The 26,932-nt window shown below is 40.1% G+C and overlaps 1 protein-coding gene across 1 annotated transcript in view; it reads right to left on the minus strand.

Annotated features, from left to right (window-relative positions):
- PNLIPRP3 (pancreatic lipase related protein 3) overlaps positions 1–15,530 on the minus strand; it is a 33,499-nt gene extending 17,969 nt beyond the window's left edge. The window contains exons 1-4 of the mRNA XM_030335384.1: positions 15,482–15,530; positions 5,691–5,845; positions 824–943; positions 38–169 (exon numbers count right to left, since the gene is read on the minus strand). Coding sequence (XP_030191244.1) covers positions 38–169; positions 824–943; positions 5,691–5,845; positions 15,482–15,530 — 456 coding nt within the window. The remainder of the gene's footprint in view (positions 1–37; positions 170–823; positions 944–5,690; positions 5,846–15,481) is intronic.
- Between the last annotated feature and the right edge of the window lie 11,402 nt (positions 15,531–26,932).

The raw sequence follows: 26,932 nt of genomic DNA on the forward strand, positions 1-26,932 counted from the left end.
AATATTAAAAAAAAATTTAACACTCAACTTTTCTTACCATGAGAACATCAGTAAGATATGCCACCTCGGCACCGACAACGCGGAGGTTGTTTACCGCATGGATATATTCCAGTGAACCGTTAATCCAGTCTACGTTAATGCAGTTCACATCTTCCACTTTGAGCAGCACCTGGGGCAAAGATTTATTATACGTCTCGGAGAGATAAGAATTGAAGAAAACCAAAGTGACCGAACAAGGGATTCCATAATAAGAAATAACACTACCAGGTACTGAAAACCTATTACATGCTAGGTCCTGTCCTAACCCTTTTACATATATGAACTGATTTCATCCCCAGTTACAGATACGGAATCGGAAGCACAAATAGATTAATTAAACTTGCCCAGGATCATAGTAAGTAGAACCATGGTATGAATTCAGGCGGCCTGACTCTACTATACTATATGGCCTTATAAATAATTGCTTACTATGTTAGCACTCTATTAATCTTGAGTATCAGAGAGGAAAATTAATTTCTTGGAGTGAACCTGGAAAATTTTCACCCTTAAGTGAGAAATTTATCGCATCATTTAATCTTTTGTCAAAAGTGAGAATTTATCAAAGAATAATTATTAAAAGAATATGCTCCCCTTATAATCTACACAATTCATAATAAGTGAGCATAAATGGGAAATGGATAATTCACTTGGGGCCTTGGGACAAGGGCAATGTGAGTAACTGAATGGAGGGATTTCCATGAATGGGCATTAATGTATGTGAAGTACATTCCCATTAAACATAGAGCTTTTATCTAGTAGAAGGAAGAGTTTATTCACATCATACATTGCACATGTCTTGCTGCCATTTTCCATCTGATTTCCATCCGGGTATGTTGATATGGGTCATCTTGTCTGTCCCAAAGTGTGAGGCTTCGATAGTTCGATAATTAACTGCACTGATCTCCTATTTCAAGCGAAAAGAGATGAAGGTTAAAAAAAAAAGAATTTAAAATTATTTGATATTTAGTAGAATTATTCTGTCTGCTCAAAAGTCTTCCACTAAATTGGATTGTTAACAACCTTATTGAAAACATTTTAACCAAAGAAATAGTTACTGTGACACACTGCAAAATACTAAGAAGTTATTAATGTGTTATAAAATACAAAATACAAACTTAATCACCAGGAAGGGCAAGTGTGTGGTTTTAAGGCACTGTTTAGGTCAGGGCTTTAGGACTGTGTTGGGTCAGTTTCAGTCAGGACTTCTGTCAGCCTTACTTTTGTACAGCACTTCTCTGTTGCCGACGTGATTCATGAGTAGCGTGTTACTTGAGGCTTAAAAGCATGTTAAAAGGTGGCAAAAACAGATTGTTCACCCACTTTAAGAATGAGGAATAGGGGTCAGGATCGCACCATGTGCAATATAACAGCTAACGATAATTTTATGTAATTACATTAAATGCTCTTTTGTACTTCTTGTGTTTTGTTGGATTCTTTTTATAACCAAACTCAATTTAAGTGATATGATGAATTTAAGTAATTTCATTATTAAGAGAAAAATGAAAAGGCACAATAGAAGAAATGCGCAAAATTCTATTTTGAGAAAAAGTGAATAGTCTAATCAGCAAACTGCAAATTTGACAATGGTGAATCCTAACACTGGAAAGCAACACATTTAGATACCTATGAAATTCAAACAAAGAGCCTATTACCAGCTACCTGTGATTAATAGTAACGTGCAATTAATCATATAACTTGCCGGCTAAAGTATCTCCCAAGATGGTGAGCAAACAATTATGAGAATCCTAAATTAGTTTACATGGCAATTGTAATAGAGCTACACTTAGATGTGCCTACATGCTGGGAATTGTTCTAAGTACTTTGTAGAGTAGCTCATTTAGCTTTCACAACACTGTGAGGTAGGCACTAACTTTACAGATTAGGAAAGAACATGATGAGAAGTCACTTGTCCCGAAGCACCTGGAGGGGGGGCTGAGTCCTGGAGTGGGGGCTGAAACCCTCATGGTCTTTCTCTGAAGTCATGTGCTTCACCACTGAGCTCTCCAGTGAGGATCTGATCCTACTGTTCTTTACTGACAGGGCCCAGGGCAGATGTGGGATTTGCTGCGGCAGATAATAAAATCAAGTGTACCTGGGCCTTCCCAGAAACACTGTTCTGCTAAATAATGGAATTCTAGTGCAGAAACCTTTGTCCATCTATATAGCTAAAAGAATCCAAATGCTCATTCCAATTCCAGCTGAAGTCCCTTAAACACCAACTGTGTTTCTACTTCTATGCTCCCCCTCAAAAGAGTCTTATTTGGGAAAAGGGATTTGGTAGAGAAAGTTTGTTTAATCTTTCCCCATCACGAGACTCGCGGGAAGCGGGACCTTGTGATAGCTTCAAGGTAGCAATCTGACAAGGATTGTGAGGTCCGACCATCCTCCACTGTCACAAAAGCCCTGGAATAATTTAATAAAATAGAAAAGGTAGAAAAAAACACTATTTTTCACTTTGTATGCCATCTGGCACACCCCTATGAAGTGGCATACTAACTTAGAAAATGTGAAACTTGAAACAACATCATGGAATCAACTCAAAGAAGACAACTCAGATTCTGCCATCACAAGGACAGAACCTTGAAAGGGTGTTGGGACAGAACAGGTCATCCAGAGAAAGGGCTAGTTAAAGTCTCAGTGTTTAGCTGGGTGCTCAGGCCTTTACTTGGAACGTTCTTATCTTTGAGGAGTTAGAACCTAACTGGAATGAGATCAACCCATCCTACAAAGCATGACTGGATGATCTCGTTTCTAGTACGTCAAAAGTAGTCTCTGGTTAGATATGTTCTAGCCTGGAGAAAAGCTGCAGGCACAGAAACTACCATGATTATGTCAAATGTGCATCACCAGCAGCGACTGCATGAGCCACTCTGGGGAACAGTAAGTTGGTTTTATTCTTGCAGAAATGTAGCTGTGAAGACCTATGACTCTCAGAAGAGTCAAGTTTATTGCACCATGTTCAGCTTTAACAATTCCTCTATCTGAGAAAAGAGTACATTAAACCATTGCACAGTTTACCTCTGCTTCCTCATAAACGAAGTCAGATTTGCACAGTGTAGCATATGGGTCAATTCTGGTTTTTAGTACCGCATCCTGACTCATCCTATATCCTCACTGTTGTTATAAAACACTCTAACAACAAACCCTTAGGCTTCCATCCATTGCAAAATTCAAGTACAGATCTGGTTTGTCACATGGGTTTTTCCAAATGGAAGGGAGTGGTAAAGATATGAGTAACATTGTTTTTATGGTCCCTTTATTAGGAAAGTGCTCAGTGTCTGATATTCTCTTCATTGCCTTTAGGGCCCAGACTGTCCTAAAGACTGACCTTCATCACCTGTTTTAGTGCCCGTTCTCTACAAAAGTTCAGGTGCATGGCCACTGTGCAGAAAGTGAAAGGACCCATGAGTCCTATGAGGACTGAAAGTCAAGACTAGGGGTATAGTTAGTCCTGAATGCACACATACACCCTGGAAGTCCTAAACAGTGAAGGTGCTCCAAAACATTTTTATTCAACATAGATTCTCTTTACATTAAAAAAACTGTGGTAAAGTATATGTAATGTAAAAATTACCATTTTAACCATTTTCAAGTATACAATTCAGTAACGTGAAGTCACTCACACTGTTGTGCAACCATCAACACCATCCCTCTCGAGGAATTATCTATCATCCTAAACTGAAATCCTGCCCCCATTAAACAGTAACTCTCCATTATCACCTCCCCTAGCCCCTGGTAACTATTATTCTGCTTTCCATCTCTATGAATGTGACTATTCAAATAGGTGTTTCATATAACTGGAATTACACCATGTTTGTCCTTTCCTGTCTAGCTGATTTAACTTAACAAAATGTTCCTAAGGTTCATCCATGTTGTAGCATCTACCATAATTTCATTTCTTTTAAAGGCTGAACGATATTCCTCTCTTCGCTTCTTGATAGTTATAAAAATCAAATTTTTAGGTACAGTTGCTTTGTAAGTTTCTCCATACCCAAAATAAGCATTTTTCTTCTTTGTTTTAGATAGAGCCGTCATCTACAGCGCAAATGGCACATGTCAGTGAAGAGTCGTGTGTCCCTGTGTATGTGTCTGGTACGTAGACAGCTACAAATCAGATCCCGTTTGTAAGAAGGCAGAGCAGAAGGCTGTCTTGGCTGGGTCTGATGGAAAGTAAGCCTCAAGGTTTTATAGGTGAAGGTAAGAACTGGAAATGTCATCGCACTGGGGAGTGCTTTTTCTCTGGCTTGCGCTCCACCTGGGTCTAGTATCATGCTTTGTTTTTTCTCTGCCCCTAAGATAACATCATTCTTGGGTTTCCACTCTCACCACTGGGTAAAAGACTTTGGATCCTATTTTTCCAGGTCTAGACTCCCACAGAGTTGCAAGACGAAAATCTCCAGTAGCCTACACGAACCTCACTCGTCCAACATGTAACTCAATTCTCTGGCATCCCCAATCAAGTTTTCTTGTTAAAAGGGTCATTATTCTTCCCATAACTCATGTGTAAAATCTCCAGGCAGTTTATGATGTTTATCATGTCAATTTTCTATTATCATACTCATGTTCATTCCGTGGCTCAGGCTAGTTCCCCGAGTCCATTCCGAACCGCGCGGTAGTTTTCTAGTTAATCGCGAATAGCGCTTTCTGTGATGGTGGAAATATCCTGTGTTTGCACTGTCCAAAATGGTAGCCACTAGCCACATGGGACTATTAGCACTTGATATGTGGCTGGTGCAACTGAAAAACTGAATTTTTAATTTTATTCCGTTTTAATGCCACACGTAGCTCACGGCTACCATGTTGGGGGGCATAGTACCAAACAGTCAGGAAATCACCTGCAGGCTCGCCCGGCTCCAGTCAAGATGGTGCACTGCAGCCAGATGACTCTTCAGAAACTACCAGTGGGACCCCCTGACTCACAGGATGAAATCCAAAATACCCAGGAAGGAGTTACACAATTTGTCTCTAAACTACTTTTCTAACTAACTCCATATTTTGAGGACTTCCTTTCAGTCTAACTCAACGTATTGTCATTCATCAGATGTTCTCTCCTTTATGTATTTGTCCACGCCTTTTTTTTTTTTTTTTTTTTTTTTTTTTTGCCATTTCTCTGTCTGCCTCTGCTTATGCAAACCCTTCCCACCTTTCAGGACACACCTCAAAACACGTCTTCCTCAAAGCCCTTCTGGCTCTTGTCCCACCCTCAAGGGGAAGAAGGTAAGCCTTTCCTCACTGCTCCCAGATTCTTTGTTTGTATCTTATGTAACAGATCATAATTTGTGCTGCAACAGAGGTAATTATTTATATACCCCCTTTCCCCTAATATAATAAATTTAGGACACTGTCTTATTTATTCAATTTAATACATGAGGAGCCTGTTGCCTATTTACAGTCTTAGATGTGGAAAGCTCCCAATTAATATATGAATCAAATGAAATATCAAATTTACCTCCTATGAAACGACATACTCAGACCAATCTTTATTCTTAAATACTAGGGCAAGTATGATGAGAAAAAAAAATCTAGCTTACAATATTAAAAAGAAATATTTGCCTTTAAGTCAATAGTTTATCCCAGAGTAGGCTACTGAACCTATAGCTACATCTTATATCTTGGAATAACCTATGTGTGAAGGCAGCAAGTTATCTTACCTGATAAGCTTTGGGATTATGTCTCGTGTAGAGCAGAAAGCGAGTGTTTATCTCTTCTGGAGACCAGGGTAGACCTGCCAACTGTCTTGACAAAGTCCCAGTCCATGGGAAACCATCTTTAAAGCACCCCACCCTTTCATAGCAAACTTCTTTTCCTGCGGCAGAAAGATTGAGGGTCAGTATTGTAGGAACCAGGCCCAGAGAGAGGTTGTTTCCTACCATGAGGCTTAATTGAAACTGGTCTTTAAGTTAAACAAGTCTGACTTAGGGGGAAATTCTCTTCAAAAAATGCTCTCCTCTCTCCTTCCCCCACCACCCTCCCAATATCATGACCATGACCTTGTAGATCACAATGTTGCGGATGAGAGCACAGGGGCTGTGGGATCAGACGTTCCTGGCTTTGGGCAATTATTTTGCCTCTTTAGAGTCTCAGTTTCCTCCTCTGTGACGTGGAGATAATACCACTTACCTTACAGCCTTGTTGGGAAGCCTAAACGAACTATCACACGGGACAGCCCTTGTCAATGGGCCTGGACATAAGAGGGATACTGTGTGTTCCCTGAATTTCTGTCTTTTCTTATCAGACTGAAAGTTTTGGATGAAATGGACCCTGGAGTCCCCAGGACCTAGCACTATGCCTGACACACTGTAGGAGTCCAACGTCGGTCTTCTGGGAGTATAGATAACAGCAAAGTTTCATTCAGTTTTAACCAAGTCTTTTCTGGAGCTCGCCTCACTCATGTCTAAAATGAGACGCTTTGGGCAAACTGAGTCTTAATGTTTCTGTCATCCACCGACTCTGATTGATCTTTTCACCATGGCCTTTCTTTTTCGTTTTCTTTTGACAGCCCAAAGCAAATAACTTTATTTCATACTGTTTTATGGAGGCATAGTTTAACTTGTTCAATTATAACAATAATTATTTATTCAATTTAGCATTGAATTATGCATTCAGTGTGTTATTATGATTTATTAAATTGGTTGGCATTTATTCAATATATGGTTATTCATTAGTATTGGCTACAACTGTTTGAAGTCTTGAATTTGAGCATTTCCTTTTCTCACCAAAAAATGCTGAATAATTCTTTCACTCTTAAGTCCACCAGATTTTACTTTAAAATCTTAGGAGATTTTGCATTTTCTCCATTCCCTAACAATGAGATTACCCGCTAAACATGAAGAGAGAGGATAAGGCATTAATTTTTTTTTTAAATCAAGTGTTTATACATTAAAAAGAAATTGTACAGATGAGTAACATCCGTGCTCACTCCCAAACGCAGCCCTCTCCCTAGAGGTGGCTACTTTTAAACATGTCTGCCGTTATTCTCGTGGTTACCCCCACATCTCTATATAATGCGCTAACACTGCCAAGGTTTGATTTATTAACATTAGTCACACATGATCTATTAACTTGCTGCAATAATAAATGAGGATTTAACCCACCTATTCTTGGGATCAGTCAGGATCAGGGCAAGAAACAAATCATACCGGTTATTTTAACTGTGAGAGTTTAATACAATGAATTGCTATCAATCAAGTGTTGGAGAACTGAAGGCACAAAGGGGCCCATGTAGTTGCTCACAGGTGGCAACTGCAGAGAGCAGCTGCGAGTGGAAGGCTGGTGGAAGAATCAAAAAGAACCAAACCAAAAGGACCAAACCAAAAAGTCATTCAGATGTAGAAGCTTGAAGGAAGGGCTGCTAGACCCTGGCGGGGAGGGGTGCTGTCTCCAGAGCTGGGGTTTGGCCCGTGAAGAGGGGTGCTGGCTGGCTAGCACTGGCGTCTTTGAGTAGGCACCGTGTGCCTGCTTCTGGGTGTTTCCGAACAACTGCCAGCTGGAGCCACCTGCTGCTACCGGATGATTATTTGTCATTTCTGGAAAAACAGACAGGAACCAGGAGCAGAGAAGAAGGAACACCATCTTCCTCCCTCCTGGAACCTCAGTGTCCCTCTAGTGTCTCTATTGACAGAGCTTCTCTGGGAGCGGCCAGACAGGCTGAACTGTGGTTGCACGTCCCAGCGCTGATCAAGCAAGGGCTGGCCTGAAACTGCTGGGGGACAACAGCTCCTACAAGTCCTGCTCTCCACGCTGTCTCAACTCCTCCTCCTCTATAGTCAATAACACTGTTTTTAGCTCATTAACTGGCTTCCACTGTGAACTGAAATAGTAATAATCTATTTCTTTTTTTTAATGTTTATTTTTGCGAGACAGAGCGAACGAGTGGGGGAGGAGCAGAGAGAGAGGGAGACAGAGAATCTCAGGCAGTCTCAGTCTGCTGTCACTCAGGCACTGACAGTCTGCTGTCAGCGCAGAGCCCAACGTGGACTTGAACTCACGAAGAGTGAGATCATGACCTGAGCCGAAATTAAGAGTTGGAAGCTTAACTGAGCCACCCAGGTGCCCCAGTAATCTTCTATTTCTTGATCGATACCTCATACTCCTTATAACCTGACTCTCTACCTTTGCAAGACGAAGTTTTAAGCCATGTTACCTCTCTTCCCTTCCATCTTCCAAGGTCCGCCAGCAGCACTTTGACTTCATATTGTCAAAGTTGATAACATTCAGACTTTGTTCTATGATCATAATTAAGTCTTTTATGTTTTGTGGGTAGGCTGGCTCCAAAAAATTGAAAGCCAATAAACAGAATTTATACGATTATGACTGGATAAATATTTTTCCTTTCAGAGCCAGCTAGCATGCTATAATTACATTTGCTTATCTGCACTTTGTTGTATGGTTACCCATTTGCTTCAAAAGGGGAATATTCACATGAATTATCTTTTCTTAGACATGAATTGCTCGAGATCAGTGTCATTTTGGTTTGCTTCATATTTGGATCATGCTTTTCTGGTAGCATTTTCATTTTCCTGGATTCTCTGGTTGCCTTTGTTTTCTCTTGTTGTAAGTGTAAACATGTGCCTTCTTCAATATATCTCTACTATAGCTCCTCAGTCAATATTTCTCATGCCTGGAATCCATTCTGTTTTTTTTCTGTTGAAGCACACATATGTCCAGTTCTAATTTGGATCAATGAGTTCACATTTGGATCGTGCCTTTCTAATACAACCTTCTGTTTTTTTCTAGAATGTCCAGCTGCCCTTGCTTTTTGCACGCCATGTCTCCCCCTCCCCCATACACCCAAATTCTCCACTACATTATTCAGTCTATGGAAAGGAGTTTGGATTTTGAAATAAAGACTCGTAAAAACTGTATGTTTCTTATGTTTGTAACTTACCAGGGTTATTGGTCACTATGCCTTTTTCCATAAGGAAATACCCATAAAAAGAATATAAAGTTAGAAGAAACTAGATATGATGAAGGAGACTGATCAAGATTATAAAGTATCAAAGCCATTTAGGGAAAAAATGGAAAGATTAATAGTTCTTTAAAAATAACATGTTTGCTCCAAAATCAGTAAGTTGATACTGGGCCAATAACTTAAATGGCCCATATGACAAAGAATATAGTTTTAGAATGGTAGTGTTAACGGTATTATGCAGCCATTGAAAATGCTTACAGAGATTTGTAATGAAATTTGTAATGACAGTGATTATGTTAGTGTGTTGTGCTGAAAAGGCAGGCTGCAGAACTATGCATGGTTTTATTTAAAATGCATGGGGAAAAAGAAAATTTAAAGGAAGTGCATCAAAATATTAATAATGGTGAGAAAGCATGGGTTTTATTTATTTTTTGAGAGAGAGAGAGAGAGAGAGAGAGAGAGAGAGAGACAGCGCAAGTGGGTGAGGGGCAGAAGGAGAGGGAGACACAGAATCCAAAACAGGCTCCAGGCTCTGAACTGTCACCACAGAGCCCAACGCAGGGCTTGAACTCACGTACCATGAGATACGTGAGTCGGACACTTAACTGACTGAGCCACCCAGGCGCCCTGAGGATGCGTGGTTTTTATTTTCTTGTTTACCCTTATCTATGGTCTTAAATTTTTAATAATTAATAATGGTAACTCTAAGTCACAAAAGAAAAAAGACTACTCCAAATTATGTTTAATTAATAATAATTTAATTAATAATAATTAAAAGGGCAAAAACAGACTGAGCCCTAAGTGTCACATATGTGAGGAAATGAAGACTTACAAAAAGTGACCACCCTAACCAATGCGTCATTGTTATTAAGTTGGTGGTGGGGGGGGGGGTGGGAAGAACCATGATGCAGCTCACTCTATCACTAAGTAGAATTGGGAGGTGCATTAATTAGCTTCTGTTAGGTTATGTTGTAACAAATAGCCTCCAAATCTCCTCGGCTTCCCAACATGAAGGTTTAGTTCTCGTTCATGTTCTATTTTGGCTGCAGTAGTTTCCGGTTGGCTGTGGCTCTGATTTGCCAGTCTTCTTCCTTCCAGGATCTAAGCCAAAAGAGACCCTGTCTGGAACATGTTGCTCTTGGGGCAGAGGGAAAGGGCAGAACCATGGTTGAACCATGCAAAGGCTCTTCATACAGGCATTCGAGCTTGGCACTGCTCTCTGCAGGTCATGTAGCCAAAGGTGAGGCTGTAGCATCCTCTTCCGGGGAGGGGGAGTAAAGAGTGGGGAACAACACTACCATCTGCAACAGAAGGGTATGCAGGTTTACATTTTTATAGGTGCCACCGGAAGGAAAACCTTTTGTCATTTTCATTTGTATTCCTTGAATTACCTAAATACCTGAATATCTTGTGCATTTCTGGCCCTTTGCACATGTTCTGTGGGTGACATCTTTGTTTCTGATGTACATTTTTCTAAAGTTTGCTTTTTTCTTATTTATTTGTAAAAACTCTTCAAATAGTAGAGAGATTTGGTCCTTTTCAATCAGACATTGAGAAAAAATATTCTAGTTTGCTGTTTTTGTTTTTGTTTTATAGAAATTTCACATTTTACTCAACAAAATAATCAGTCTTTTTCTTTATGGCTTTGGGGTTTCATCTTGTTTAGAAAAGCCTTCCTTACTTCAAGATCATTGACAATTTCACTTTGTTTTCGTTTATATTTTTCTTGTTTCACTCTTTTACTTTAAATGTTCATTGATCTGGGGTTTATTCTGGTGTAAAGAGAAGTTTTCCATCTAGAAGTTCAATTCTCTTGGCCTGAATTTATACAAAGTATAATCATTTCAATGTCTTCCACACCTGTGGTTATTTCTCTTTATTTAAATCTGTCATCACAGTTTTCTATTTTTTAGTTTTATTAGGCAATCACAATATACATTTATCAATTGTATTGCTTTACTCCCGTTCTTCTAATGTGTTAACCTTTACTTTTATTTTTATTCATGAAATTCTTCCTTCAATGTTACTTGTTCTTTTTCTAGTGCTTTCAGTTCTTGGGTCATTGTATTTTGATATATTCTGCAACTGAAGTGTTTTATTTACTCTTTGACTTCAACGTTCTTTACTACAGCACATTAGGTTTAATTGGTTAAGAAATCATATAAGTTGGTATATTAGTTCATGTTTTCTTAACTTTCACTTTCTAAATGAGTAATTTTTCATACCGTGAGCAGCCTTTCCCAATGACAAGAAATATCTTGAAAATGGACTCATTAATTTATTCAAGAAATATTTATTTGAGTGTCTATTATGTGCCAGATATAGTTCTCAGCATTAGGGAATCAACCGTGGAAAAAATAAGCCTAGCCCTGGTGGAGTATAGCCCAGTGGGTGTGTGGGGACAATGAATAAGAATAAGTAAATAAAATGAAGATGTGTGTGTGTTCAGGTGAGGAAGGGGTTGCTATTCAAATAGGGTGGCCAGGGAGGATCTCACTAAAACAGGTGGCATTTGAATCTATAGCTGAAGGGGGTGAGGAGCAAACTGTGGGGATTTCTGGAAGAGGGCTGAGGGAAGAGAACACACAAGCCTCTGGGGGAAGGAGCATGGCTTAGTGTGACAGAGGACTTATGACACGGCCACCCTGATCAGAGCTGACGGAAGAGTGGGAAGTGACAGGTCCGTAACACCTTACTCTGCAATTGCAAAATCTAAAATCCTCTGGGGGAAAGAAGTGGGATTTTGATTTTTTCATTCGTTTTTCAGTTTGCAGAAAACTCATTTGGTAGCAAAAACTGACCTGAGGCTATACATATTCGTCATCCTAATTAATATGAATGTTCATAGATTTTACTACAAAAATATCCATGTGGTTGTGCTACCCAAGATTCCTCTCAGGGTTTTGTATTTTACAGTATACTTAAAGTTAGAAAAAAAAAAAGTCTGAGTTCTGGGACATATCTGGCCCCAGGAGGTTGAACAAGGGATGATGGACAAGGGATGGTATTAGGAAGGTAACAGAGGGCTAAAGCATGCAGCGCTTGGCAGATCATTGGAAGGACTCTGGCATTTACTCCAAGGTGAGGGGCATAGCCATCGGAGGGCCATGAGCAGAAAAGTGATGCAGACTGACTTAGGTTTATTTTGTTTTAGGAATATACTGAAGCAGGACAAGGGGGGAGGCACAGAGATCATCTGGGAGGCGACTGTAGCAAATTAGACAAGAGACAATGGTGTCCAAAGTCAAGGTGGCAGCAGGGGAAGTGGTGAGAAGTTGTCAGGTTTTGGATAAATTGTGAAGGAGGATCAATTTACTGATTAATTGGCAGGAAGGTGTAATAGAAAAGTAGAGGATGATGTCCAGGCGAAGTTCCTGGAAGGCTGGAGTTGCCATTACTTGGGGAGACGCTAGAATTCTAGACAGATTTGGGAGTAGAATCAAGAGCTCAGCTCTGGGGACACCTGGGTGGCTCAGTAGGTTCAGTGGCCTACTGTTGATTTTGGCTCAGGTCATAATCTCACGGTTCGGGAGTTTGAACCCCATGTCAGGCTCTGCACTGAAGTTCAGGGCCTGGTTGGGATTCTCTCTCTCCCTCTGCCTTTCTCAAAAAAAATAAACGAATGTAAAAAAACTTAAAAAAAAAAGAGCTCAGCTCTGGATATGCAGCTTTTATACGAATTAGATACATAAGTGGAGATGCCACAGAAGTAGGTAGATATATGAGACTGCAATTCCAGGGAGAAGTTCAGTTGCACATAGGAACTTGGCAGTCATAAACATAAAGTTGGTGTTTGACGTCATGAATATGGAGGAGATCACCAAGGGAGTGATGGTAGGTAAAGAAGAGGGATGACCTAAGGACAGAGTCCTAGGACACTCCATCATTGAAACATCAGGAAGACGAGTGGGGATAAGCACAGAACACTGACAAAAAGGCCTACAAGAAGTAGGAGGAAACCCAGAAGAACGTGGAATCCTAGATGCCAACTTAAAAATGTACTTCCAGGGGAGAGAGCAATCAAGAGTACCAAATACTGCAAAGTCTAAGTAGATGAGGATGGAGAATTGACCACTGGCTTGTCAACATAGGAGTAACTGGTGACAGTGACAAGGGTAGTTTCTGGGGTGAAAGCCTGATTGGACTGAATTCAAGAAAGTAGGGGAGGAGAAAAAGAAACCCCATACACACAACTCAGAAGTGGAGTTTTAAAGATGGATGGGGTACCTGGGTGGCTCAGTTGGTTAAGTGTCTGACTTTGGCCCAGGTCATGATCTCACAGTTTATGGGTTCAAGCCCTGCATCAGGCTCTGTGCTGACAGCTCAGAGCCTGGAACCTGCTTCAGATTCTGTGTCTCCCTCTCTCTCTGCTCCTCCCTTGCTTGCGCTCTGTCTCTGTCTCTCTCTCTCTCAAAATTGAATAAACATTTAAAAATACATTTTAATTAAAAAAACAAAAAGATGGATGAAATAACACATGTTTGTGCTGCTGGGAATGTTCCAGAAGACAGGAAGAAAATTGGTAAAGCAGGAGACATAGAAGAGAGTGTGGTTGAGTGCACTCCTTGGGCAGGTGAGAGGAGAGAGTGTCTAATATACAGGAGGAAGGGTTGGCCTTTGTTGCAGCAAGAACAGCTCATCTCTTGTGAAAGAGAGAAGGCAGAACCTACAGGCAGGTGTATGCAGGTAAGTTGGATAAATGTGGTACTGGGAGCTCCGCAAAGGTCTCTTCTCTTTGTTTCCATTTTCTTATTGAAATGGGAAACCAGGCCATCAGCTGAGTGTTGGTAAGCAGGGAGGTGTTGGAGATTTGAGAAGAGGGGAGAAAAATGAAAGAACCCAGGAGCCCAGGCAAATGAATGGATGAGGGAAGAACAGCAGGATGGCTTGGCAGCCTTAGGGTCACCTTCTGTCTGATAACCATGACTTTGCAGTGAGGCAGTCAGCATGGTGTGTGTTCTTCTCCAGGCACAGTCAGCTGCACAGAGGTGATGTGTTGGATTTAACCAGTGTTGTGGTTAAGCCAAGTGAAGCAAAAGTAGCCAAGAAGTCCAATGTGTATACCAAGGAGTGATTATGATTGGCCATGGCATTAAACTGAGGAGAGAGTTGGCTGGCTGCCAAAAAACTTAAAAAAATAAAATCATGGTTATATTAAAATTAGATTATATATATATAATAGTTATGCATAGTTATATATATATGTGTGGAGTAGTATATATGTGTGTGTATATATATATATATATATATATATATATATTTCTACTGCACACTTATATTCATTATAGAGCCGCTATCATTAAAAATTTGAGTCTCCATCACATTTGTATTATTACCTGCACTGGCATCTATTAAATTTGTAACAGAGTCCATTTGCATTTAGTTCTCTGGTACCTGCCAGGGAATTTGTGTTTAATTCAATAAACCTTCAAACAGAAATCACTCCCTACTGAAAAGTAAGTATTTCCGATGGGTATAGGGAAGTCTTATTAATCACAACTGTGTCTCCAGGGTTCAACACAGTGCCTGGCACATAGTAGGTGATTGTATTTGTTGATTAAAATAAAACATATTAGCATCCTTGTTCAGAGAGGACTTTGAGAGAGGACAAAGAGGCCTGAAGTCTGGAAGGAGGAGAGACCACCTGAGAAAAAAAAAGGTGACGGTATAAGAACAATAGACCAGGCAAGACTTCACTCGATTCTGTTCTGGAACTGATCAGTCTAGCTGCTTTCAGTATTCAGTAAGGACTGTCGGGGGCAGGAACATTACAGAAAATAGAGCACAGTTCCAGGAATATACTAAAACCAACAATAGATCCATCCACTTTTATCCCACAGAAAAGATCTGGAGGGCAGGGAGTAAAAACACCGAAATTCTTTGATTCTATTTTGGTTAAAACATCTCAACTAACTTTTGTTGTGCTTATAGGAAGAACACTGAACCAGGGATGTAAAAACAGAGATAAACAACAGCTACTACATAGGAGATGCCTGAAGAGTCCACAATATAAAGAGCACAAGTCCATGAATATTGAGTTAATGTGTAAGAAATGTTCACAGGCCAAAATCTCTTCACAAAAGCATGACCCAAATAGAAAAAATCAACATGGAAGTTCCAATCACCATTAGTCATTCATTCATTCATTCATTCATACATTCATTGAGGATCTACAGTGATTCAGATACTGAAACCAGAAATATGAATGTATTTTCTCATTTATTGCTACACACTTATCTTAGAAGTGAAGGAATCAAGACTTTAACAGATAAGTTGCTTCACCAAGGCCATAGGCTAGTAAGTATAGAGCTGGGAGCCCAGTACAAGCCATCCAGCAACTTTTATTTTATTGGAAGTAGATACTTCCTATATACTTATCAGATTTAGTATTACTAAATTGATTCATTTCCCTTAGATATTTCTATGACAAATAAATCAAAATATAAACAGAGCCAATATTCCGAAACCCGTATCAATCACATTCTGGATGTGACTATACTCCTTATTTTCAAGGAACTAATTAAGTCTTACCCACTGATGTGCGAAAGAAGAAGAGAGCAGCAATCCAAATTCCAAACATCGAAGTTGCTTTTGAAAATCACATCAACCTTTCTTGAAGATTTTTGCTCACAAAGTCCCCTCACTATAAAATATTAAGCAATTTTCTTCAAAACGTTATCACCCAACATTTAAGTTCTAGGTCCAGAAGAGTGTGGAGTTCACACGACCTTCAATCCCGATGCCCTGCAAAGTAATGTGCCCTAGCCTAGACTACTGGCTCCACATTAAGAGATATAATTAGCAAGGTGTGCCTTCCATTAGGTGATTGGTAGTTAAAACCTCCGAGGTTTTGATGTTTCATCATTAGCAAGATTTTGGTTACACACAATCTGAGTCACTCTTGAAAGTTATTTTAAGGCTTTGGGAGGGTAGATAACAAACATCGAAAAGGCACAGTTTTTCCAAACCAGGACCATAACTTGGAGTATTCTTCCCCTCACACATGTCGAAGGGCAAACAAGCAGACCCTCCTGAAACATGTTAGGAGTTAAATAATGAACGTGGCTAATAATGGCTAATCTGCACATCTTGTGTGGCAATACAACGTTGCAGCTGCCATCATCTGGAGCCCAACCACCTGGATCCAAATTCTGGCTCTGCCACTTATTAGCAGTGACCTCACACTAGCAAGCCTCACTGCACCTTTCTTCACTTGTAAAATGGGGATAATCATGGTTCCCAACCCACAGGGTCATTTGGTGACGGAATTACTTATTATATAAATAGTATCTCGTGTATAGTACTGTAGTGGAGTTAATTTTATTAGTGATTTTTCAACTATGTTAATGGTTATAAGAACAAATTTATGTCCACATAAAATACAGCGTTACATCATGGCACCTGGGCCGCGTAACCAACTCTAATGTGATGCGAACCTACCTTTTTGGCTGCTGCGTTGACTTAAAGTGATGCAGTTCACAGATATGCTCAGTCAAATTCTCAATTTCTAAATGCTCATAGAAGATGGCTGAAAATATTTCTTGGCGTTTCTTTCCTTTTTCCCTCTTACCATAATAACATGACGATATTGAAGCATTTATGAAGCATTCAGCCCTTTCATACAAACCTTGTTACATTATGCAAGGATCAGACAAAGAAGAGGTTAAGACCAAGGGTAGTTACAAGTCTTGGGTGCTTTATTTGGCCAGTCCACCATGGCATTCAGACATGGCTGCTACCAGTTCCAGGAAATAGTTCATTTTTCCAGGAATCAATGTTTTTAGCCACGCATGCAGGATCAGCATAAATAGCATCATCATCAATAGCACCTCTCAGAAGACAGCCTCTTATTCGCGTCTCCATCCCCAGGGACAAGCACAATGCCTGGAATCTAGCAGGTGCTTAATGAACATTTTTATATGAAAAAAAAAAACAAAAACCAAAGATCTATAGTGATAATACAGGAATTTTTTTCAAGCCACGCTCTCTTCCATGTTTTCATAGCACTGTTCAATGACTCTGCTATAGCTCTTAGCATGTCATGGAATTGCTAGGCATTTATCTGTTAGTTTCTTCCCCTAGACTGAACTGTTCTGAGACAAGGACTAGTTTTTGTTCATCTCTGGGCCCCCAGGGTCTAGCAATAGATCTATCACAGCAGACACATGGTCAATATTTGTTGATAGAAAAAAAAAACCCAGTAGCCTTAATTTTCATTGATCTCATATCATTTGAGGAAATTCTTATTCTAGACGGATTATCATTCTGAGAGTGGAAGACTCATTATACTTTAACAATTATATTTAACGAGGATCAGATACTGATGACGACATGGCTGCTTGCTGAATTCATGGTAGTTCTGCCTGAAAAAATGTCACACAGAGCAGTTTAACAATAGCTTTTAAAAGTTCATCACAAAATCAAAGCTCTGCTTACATATGACAGCACGTCAAAATGAGGAAAAACAGCAAATCAGTTGTATTCTTGATTCAAGAATAGAGAATAATTCAATTAATTTTGTCCCTAATATGATAAATTATGTTTAGGATTTAGTAAGGCAGAGAACCTTTAAAGATGTCATGATGAATATTTCAGTATTAATGTCAGAACCCTGAAGAATATGGCTGTAATTTTAAAAAGCACTTTTAGGCTATTTCTTAATGCATGGCATTTTAAATTATCCAAGATTTCAAGGAGGCTGGCATCGTGGCCATTTTGGTGAAGCAGAGAAAGAGTGACATACAGGGGTGCCTGGGTGGCTCAGTCGGTTGAGCGTCTGACTTCGGCTCAGGTCATGATCTCACAGCTCATGGGTTTGAGCCTCGCGTCAGGCTCTGTGTTGACAGCTCAGAGCCTGGACTCTGCTTTGGATTCTGTGTCTCCCTCTCTCTCTCTGCCCCTAACCCACTCGCATTCTGTCTCTGTCTCTCTCAAAAATAAATAAACATTAATTTTTTTTTTTAAAAAGAGTGAAATACAGTGACAAAAACCTGAGTAATTTTAGCACTCATTCATTCATTCACCAAATATTTGACTGGCTACCTCATGCTCGGTACAATTCTAGTTTCTACTGATACATCAATGAATAAAAGACAATAAGGACCCTGCTCCTTGAATTCCACAATGGGGGAGACAGCCAATAAACACAGGAAACAAGTAAAACTCTAGAGGACAGGGAAAGGTGGTTCAAGTAATTGGCAAAAAAATAAAACAGAGTGAAGCAGGTTGGAGAATTTGAGATTTGACTGGAGGAGAGGGTTGCTATTAAGTTTGGATGGTCCAGAAAGGCCTCCTTGAGAAGGTGATGTATGAGCAAAGAACTTGGAGGAGGTGAGGGAGTTAACTACGTGATTCTCCAGGGAGAGGGGCAGGTGGTCCCAGGTCCTGAGACAGTAGTGTGCTTCCTGTCTTTGAGAAAGTGCAAAAGGCCAATCTGGCAGGAGCAGAGGAAGAGGAGTAGGGGATGAGTCACGGAGGCACTTGGGGCCAGAGTGGGCAAGGCTTTATTGGTCATTTGTGGCAACTTCAGCTTTTCTTCTCAGGGAAAAGAGAGCTAGCTGTTGGAGGGCTCTGAGCAGAGGAGACCTGGGCCGATTGTGGCTGTAACGGTCGTTCCGGCTGTCTGTTGTCAAGAGACAGAAGTGGGGCAAGGGCAGAAGCAGGAAGGCCAGCTAGGAGGCTATTTCAGTAATCCAGGTGAGAGATGATGGTGGTTTGGACTAAGAGGTTGTCCATAGAGGTGGAGGGAAGCGGACTGACTCAGGATATAGTTTGAAGGTAGAGCCATTAGGTTTCCTTTCTATCTCTGTTCTTCAACTCAGCTCTTGAAGGATGCAATGATACAAGAAAGTCCTCAGTGGGGTGCCTGGGTGGCTCAGTCGGTTAAGCATCCGACTTCGGCTCAGGTCATGATCTCACGGTCCGTGAGTTCGAGCCCCACGTCGGGCTCTGTGCTGACAGCTCAGAGCCTGGAGCCTGTTTCGGATTCTGTGTCTCCCTCTCTCTCTGCCCCTCCCCTGTTCATGCTCTGTCTCTCTCTGTCTCAAAAATAAATAAACGTTAAAAAAATTAAAAAAAAAAAAAAAAAAAGAAAGTCCTCAGTGTGTTTTGCAGAGGTAGAAAAATCTGCTTACTTTTTTTTTCCTGTTTCATTCTTGAATAACAGATTTTCGCTCATGAGTATTGTCAGAACAGTTCTTACAACATTTGAAAGGACAAGAGTATTTTGATGAATTTGTTTGGCTTGGTTGGTTTAAGGAATGTAAGTTTTGTGCAAATTTTTAGAAATGTATTTCTGAAACAGATTATGCTTCTAAAGTCAATCTTTGTGATAAGGCTTTATTTGTATGCACATTTGGTAGTAATACGCCTCTTGTAGGCAGACATAAAGCAAGAATCTCATGTGGAAGTATAACCTCTACCAAGGAAATATGATTGTAAACTATTACTTTGTGAACTATAGGCTATAATTAGATAGTCATCACACACTTGTTAAATTATACAGAGTAAAAACGTATACTGCATCAACACGACTCATTATAATTACAAGTTACTCTAGAGGGCTTCTTGAAGTTTCCAAGTAGTACACTTTTCATAATAGTAATTTACTATATTGGAATGTGTATTAAAATTACACCTTGAAAAATTAATTTCAACTTTCCCACATTCAGCAAAGAATTGGGAACATCTAGGAAAACATCAGTGGCAAAGAGGCAATCGCAAGGGAAGGAGAGGTTAGGAGGATTCATAGTGACAGATGATGCGTGAGACTGCAACACAGTTTGAAAAGATCTAAATTCTAGAAGCAGGCTCTCACTGAAGCAATATAGCATGGGGATTTGGAGCCTGGACTTCTGAGCTGGATCTGGGTTCACGGCCTGGCAGGACCTCTTTAGCTGTGCGATCGTTGGTAACTTAACCTCCCTGAGTCTCAGATCCCCTGTGCACATTGGTTAAATAGGTAAGTGCCCTTATCTTCCAGGCACTGATTGTGTTTTGAATGTTTGCAAGTTTGCCTTTTCTCCTCTATCCAACTCTTCGTTTCTGTCCTTCCCTCCCTGCCCAGGTTTATCGAGGTGCAAGTGACAAATTAAATTGTATATAAAGTGCACAATGTGATGGTTTGCCATACATGCATTGTGGAATAACTACCATCATCAAGGGATATCAGGGTGTTCTTGGGAAGATGAACTGAGCACATGTTCACAAAGAGGCACACGTGCCTCAACTCAAATGCTCCTCATGCCCACACGAGGCGTGCAGTAAACGATAAAGGGAAGCTGCAACAATAATTACTACTGTCGTAGGTCCAACCCAGTCTCCTGTTATGTGTGGGGTGCTATGCCACAAATGTTATTGAGAGAGGCTGGGCTACTTGTTCAAATGAGCCCAGGAGAAAGGCAGGACTGGAAGGGAGGGTCATCCATGGGTAAGTATTCCGTGGGAGCAGAGCGACAATAGGGAAGTCTGTATGTGGACAGCTTGTGTAATTACGTAGGAATTGTGGGCCCAATAGAAACAAACCACAGGGAGAGAGAGTCACGGAAAACAGGCTCATTGGGAAGCATGATGTAGTAGTTAGATACGGTGAAGTGAGGGATGATTGCCGGGTGAGGACATCAGGAAGTAGAGCAACTATGCCCAAGGACAGGGAAGAAGAAGGTGACTTATAGGTTTAGAGCAGAGGGAGGAGACATGATTGGCTTCAGCAGGGATTGAACGTGTTCCTGTGAGACACTTGTTCCATGATCAACAGCATTCCTAACCTTGACTCGTTGTTCCGTCATATACTCATCACAAGGAAAACCAGAACTTAAGTAGATCGGCATAAACCCAGCCCAACACATTTTAAAACAACTCCAATGCTCACCCATCAAAGGACTCACCACGATTTTCAGGGCTCCCTACTGGTATACGCGCTCTCAGGGCCCCTGCCGGGGGATTCACAGCATTTCACCTTTTTGCTAAGGGATCTAGACCCCATTTGCGTAAGTCTCTTTCTACTCTGGCTCGCCTTCTATCACACTTACTCTTGCATGGGTGGTGCTGGAGTGACTTGGGCATTTCTGGGGCCCAGTTAAGGGAGATTTAGGGAAACATTTTCTAAGTATCTGACTCCACTGTTTGATGCTTGGTTGCTGACAGCTTTTAAGCCTCACCCTAACCTCCTTCCTTTCTGCCCGCATCTGGTAACCCGATAAGAAAGATAAGGATGCTCCCCCTTTGTGGCATGAGTGAGAAGTCCAAACGTGGAATCCCCTGCACATACATGTGTGTGGGAGCCCTTGCCTCGGCCCCGCCTCCTAAGCACCGTAAAACCTCCAAGCCAGTCTCCTTTTTCTGGTGATTTTTAGACCAGCATGGGTGTCACCCTCGCTCTCCCCAGTGATGCATAAGGTAAGCAGTATTAGCTCATTTTGTTCTCACGAGTCCCCACAAGGTTGCCATTGTATTGCAGTTTTTCATTCAGATAAGAAAGGTGAAGTTACAGAGGTTAAACAAGTAAACCCCAAGGTAATTATGAAAATTGAGCTAGGAATTGAAGCCAGTAAAGCCTCCAAACATTGCCCAAATGGTCAGTACCCCCTGCCCTCTCTGCTGTATTTACTTTTTTCTGGCTCTTGAAACACACCTCCTTATTTTCTGTTTTCTTACCTATTTTTTCTATGGATTCTCTGGTTCCATTGCTGGTGGCTTTTTCAATTTTTTTTTTCTTATTCTTCAAATACAATATTTCCTCCAAATTTTCTCCTTTCCCGACACGGTAGATTCCTAGATGTTTCCACCAGTGGCAAGAGCGTCCCCTCCTAGGATTTCACGTTTTGTCTCTATGTGAGAAACTTGCCTCCATCCTCTTTCCGAAGCTTCTGGCCCAGCAAGGCCAATTGTCTTCAGGACCTTTCCAACAGGGTGTTTTGAATGAATCAGAGAGTCATCCCATTAAGCAAAAAACTCTTTTCTCTCCAAGGAACTCTTCCTCACACCTTCCCTGTTTCTACTGTAGGAACTGTTATTCTTTGAGTCATGAGCTGGAAACATCCAAAGCATCTCTGATACTCTCAAGGGTCCTATTGGTTCTTCCTCTGTGGGGTCTCCCTCCTTCATTTCCTGTGAGACTCACCATCACAATCCCCGGTCAGGACTTCATCTCTTGCCTGAAATTTTGCTCTTCTCTCTGCAGTCATGAATTCTAGGTGTTATTTACAGACCCACCATCTTGAATCACATCTCCCATCACATTCTCCTCAACGTCTCTGTTGAACGAAGCTGAAACTATTTAACTTGAATAAAGGACCTCTTTGTCCTCCACTCAATTTAGCTTTTGAGCCTTCAAGTCCACACCCCTCCACACCCATTGCTCCTGTTGACTTGCTGAGGTTTTTGTTCCTGCTCGTTCTTGCACCTTGATGGCCCTTCCCCACCCTTCTCTATATGCTGAATCCTCCTCATAATTCAAGGCCCAGTTCAAGTGTGACAGTATATTTCCTGAATATTTCTCCTGATTCCCTCCAGTCATATAAGATTTCTTCAATTTCTGAATACTCACTGTAACTTGTATTATTTTTATTCTTATAACTTTTCATTGTTATTCATAATTTTAATATTGTACCATTCCATTGTGTTTTCTTTTCTTTTTTCTGTTTACCTTGGCCCCCCCCCCTTCACCCATTTCTCCCCTCCTTCATTCTCAATCTCTGGCAACCACCAGTCTGTTATCAGTATCCATGAACTTGATTTTCTTTTTTTTTTCTTTATACCACATATAAAAGAGACCATAGGTATTTGTCCTTCTCCGTCTGACTTATTTCACTTAAGCATAATGCCCTCTAAGTCCATCCATATTGTTGTAAATGACAAGATTTCATTCCTTTTTTATTGCTGAATATTATGCCATTGTGTGTGTGTGTGTGTGTGTGTGTATGTATGTGCGTGCATATGTGTATACCACAAATTCTTTATTCATTCATTTATCCACTGATGGATACTTGGGCTGTTTCCATATCTTGGCTATTGCAAAACAAACTGCAAATAATTATTTTTATCCTTCTTATAACTTAAAAAAGTCTCAAATTATTTATTTTTTCATCTTCACTATTAAATTGTAATGAACTACATTGTAATGTAGTAAATTCAAGGCCAGGGATATATATTTATATGCTTATTATGATACCTGATGAGTACAGTTTTGTTTTTTCTTACAACAATGATCTTATCTTTTTTTTTTTTAAGTTTACTTATTTATTTGGGGTGGGGGGAAGGGCAGGGAGAGAGGCAGAGAGAGAGAGAATCCCAAGCAGGCTCTGAACTGTCAGCACAGAGCCCGATGCAGGGCTAGATCTCATGAACAGCAAGATCATGACCTCAACCAAAATCAAGAGTCAGAAGCTTAACCAACTGAACCACCCAGGCACCCCCACGTTTGATTACTTTATTCCTCTACTTTGTCTAAGTCCAAATTCACCAGCATATGGTGCATGGCCTTTCTTACACTACCCCCTTGGGCTTCTTCCACCATTCCTCACTTTACATGCCCTTCAAACGGAACCACTTAGAGCACTGCAACAAGCTAGCTCTGCCTTCATTTCAGCCATTTTTGCAACACTATTTCCTTCCCTCCTCTACTGGGTAAAATCTTAATCTTTCATCCAGATCCACTTCAGGTATTACCTACTGTCTGAAATCATACTCAACCTTCAAGTTGCATATCATCACTTACTATGGGCTCCCACATACTTTAGAGACATCTTTAACTCTGACACTATTACATTATAATTAGTGACATGTTGGACTGTCCCATCTGACCCCTCCTTGAAATTAAGGAAATCAATGCCTCATAGTTGTCTTTGTGTTTCTCACTACCATGTAAGGGGCCTGTCACTTGGTGGGCACTCAAAACTTCTAGAACAGATACTTGAATAAATACATGAGTGAAAGAATAAACAAAGGAAGGAAGGAAGTAAGGAAAGAAGTGGTCTAAATAAATATTGAATGGGCTCATCTTGATTTTGCTAAACATATCAAAAAAATAGAATTCTTGCCAATGGTCCAAATTTCTATTAGTCTTCAACAACTTTTGGGAAAGGAAGCAACTCTATGAGTTTATTCATTCCATTCTTCATGTTTCTAGTACATGAGGTTCTTAAAAAAAAAAAATCAACTGCAGGCCTGGTTTCCATTCTCAAGGATCACTGTTATGTATTGCTCTCCTTGATATACTAAATAGGTATGTGTATCCCAATATAACAAATGTCTATATTTCCACAAAAAATAATTCCAAGAATTCAACTTTGGTATTGATGATCATTTGTCTCTAATCAGGCTACATACTGATTATTTCATTAATTTGCTGAATATTATTTATTTATGTTTCCATATTTCCACACTGTCTAGTTGCCATCTTTTTTTTGTTTGTTTGTTTTTAACTTTTAACTTTTATTTAAATCCAAGTTAGTTAACATATAGTGTAATAATGATTTTAGGAGTAGAATTTAGTGATTCATCACTTACATATAACACCTAGTGCTTGCCCCAACAAGAGCCCTCCTTAATACCCACACCTGTTTAGGCCATCTCACCAGCCGATACCCCTGCAGCAACCCTCAATTTGTTCTCTGTATTTAAGAGTCTTTTATGGTTTTCCTCCCTCTCTCTTTTTATCTTATTTTTAATTCCCTGCCCCTGTGTTCATCTGTTGTGTTTCTTAAATTCCACATATTAGTTGCCATCCTAATGAATTTAAATTTTCTGAGAAAAAGATGACCTATGGGTAACTTGAAGATAATTGGGCTTTCTCTTTTCACAAGAGACGCAGTATTTGGGCTGTTATAGGGAGAATGGAATGCTGCTATTTGAGGTTTATTGAATACATATATCCTTAAGCTCCTTATGTGATAAATCACAAAACACATTTTAACCAAGTGCTTATTTCCCTCTAGCAGATTTTATATTTAAATTTTACACGACAGTACATGATATAGAAAAGACAACTCAATTTGACATCTGAAGAGAGTTATGTGAGAAAATTCTCTGGATACAGAGGGATACATAGAAATAAAAGGTCTTGGTCTCTATTTCTGATACAGCCTCTAGCTAGCTATGGCCTAGGAAAATAGACACTAGGTCAATAGACATTTTTTTTTTTTTTGCCATACTTTCTGAGTTTAATTTTCTTCTCTATAAAATGAAGAAGTTAAATGTTGTGATCTAAGCTCCTTTGTAGCTCTCAAGCAGTCTAAGCTTTAAATTCTAAGGATCACATTCTTAGATACTTGGATAACGTCATCTTGTGAGAGAAGGAAAAAATCGACAAATTTGTCTCCCTCTCTCACAGTAATGCTTGTGCTTTAACCATAAGACCAACCTAAAGTATGATTATTTCTTGCTGTCTATGCTGACGCAGTGTTTATACCAATTAGGTAGTGTGACTCTTGCCACCACCCAGACAGGAGCTCCTCTGTTGGGGCAGGATATCGTTAAATAATTTTAAGAATTGGGTGGCTCAGTCAGCTAAGCATCCGACTCTTGATTTCAGCTCAGGTCATGATCTCAGGGTTTGTGGGTTCGAGCCCTGCACTGGGCTCTGTGCTGATGGTGTGGAGCCTGCTTGGGGTTCTTTCTCCCTCTCCCTCTGCCCTTCACCCCACTCACACTCTGTCTCTATCTCTCAAAAATAAGCAAATAAACACTTAAAAAAGTGAAGGATGAAAGACTTGAATTTCAACTAAAAAAAAAAAAAGGAGAAACAAAAACCAAAGAATCAGTATGTCTTGATGAGTAAAGGGACTGATTTAGGTTCAGTCAAACCTGAGACCTTGCAGTGGCATAAGGAAAATTGAAACCACTGTTATTTCAAAGGAACAGGAATTGAGATCAGCTTTTTCCCTTCCCATTGTGGAAGGGGATAACAAGGAGGCAGTAACAAGAAACTAAATACCTTGAAGCTCCACTTTAAGGATGAAGCCCCATTCTTGGGCTGGGAGTCTTCTAAGAAAAGAATGGGACCAGTTAACAGAAGATTTCAGGGGGAATTTTCTAAAAAGAATGTGCCCAAACTTGTTCATTAATCACTTCAATAGTATCTTTGAGAACCTTATTGCAGGGAAAGCACTTGTTATAAATAGGATATTAGGGATTTAAACATTGAATCTGCCCTCAAGGAGACTATAGTTTAGTAGAAATCATCTGCCACATACAGTAAAAACTCCAAAACCAGACAGAAGGTAAAATTTATGAACTGAGTAGAAAGGTAATAAATCCAATGTCAGTGACAATGTTCAAGGGGAGGCTGCATGACTGTTTGGGGTGACGTAAGAGAGATTTATACATCCGGTAGGAAGTTAAACTACATGACCTTCAAGATCCTTTCCAACAAATGCTTTGTGGTTTTATTAAGACTGTCACTATAGTAAGGGTTTTTTAAAACACAAGATTGTCTGATTTTCTGTCCTAGTCACATCTCAGTTAGACGCTTTCCTCGTACAAATGTATCTCTATTATTTGGTATCTTTTTCCAACATTAGTTTTTAGAACAAACATTCTTAATTAATTTACTTAAAGTATGTCTGAGAATTCAACCAGAAAAAGTCAACAGAGATAGTTAAAACTATTTCTAAGAGGCTAATATAAACATTTTTTCCCAATATCATCACGATGGATATTTTTATTTATTTATTTATTTTTTTTTTTTCAACGTTTATTTATTTTTGGGACAGAGAGAGACAGAGCATGAACGGGGGAGGGGCAGAGAGAGAGGGAGACACAGAATCTGAAGCAGGCTCCAGGCTCTGAGCCATCAGCCCGGAGCCTGACGCGGGGCTCGAACTCACGGACCGCGAGATCGTGACCTGGCTGAAGTCGGACGCTTAACCGACTGCGCCACCCAGGCGCCCCACGATGGATTTTTTTAAAGGAAAACTTCATTATTTCATATAATACAAACCAGAAAAACAGGACTAATATAACAATGTGACGTACATTTATACT

The sequence above is a fragment of the Lynx canadensis genome, chromosome D2, assembly GCF_007474595.2.
Source record: "Lynx canadensis isolate LIC74 chromosome D2, mLynCan4.pri.v2, whole genome shotgun sequence".
In the NCBI taxonomy this organism is placed as follows: Eukaryota; Metazoa; Chordata; class Mammalia; order Carnivora; family Felidae; genus Lynx; species Lynx canadensis.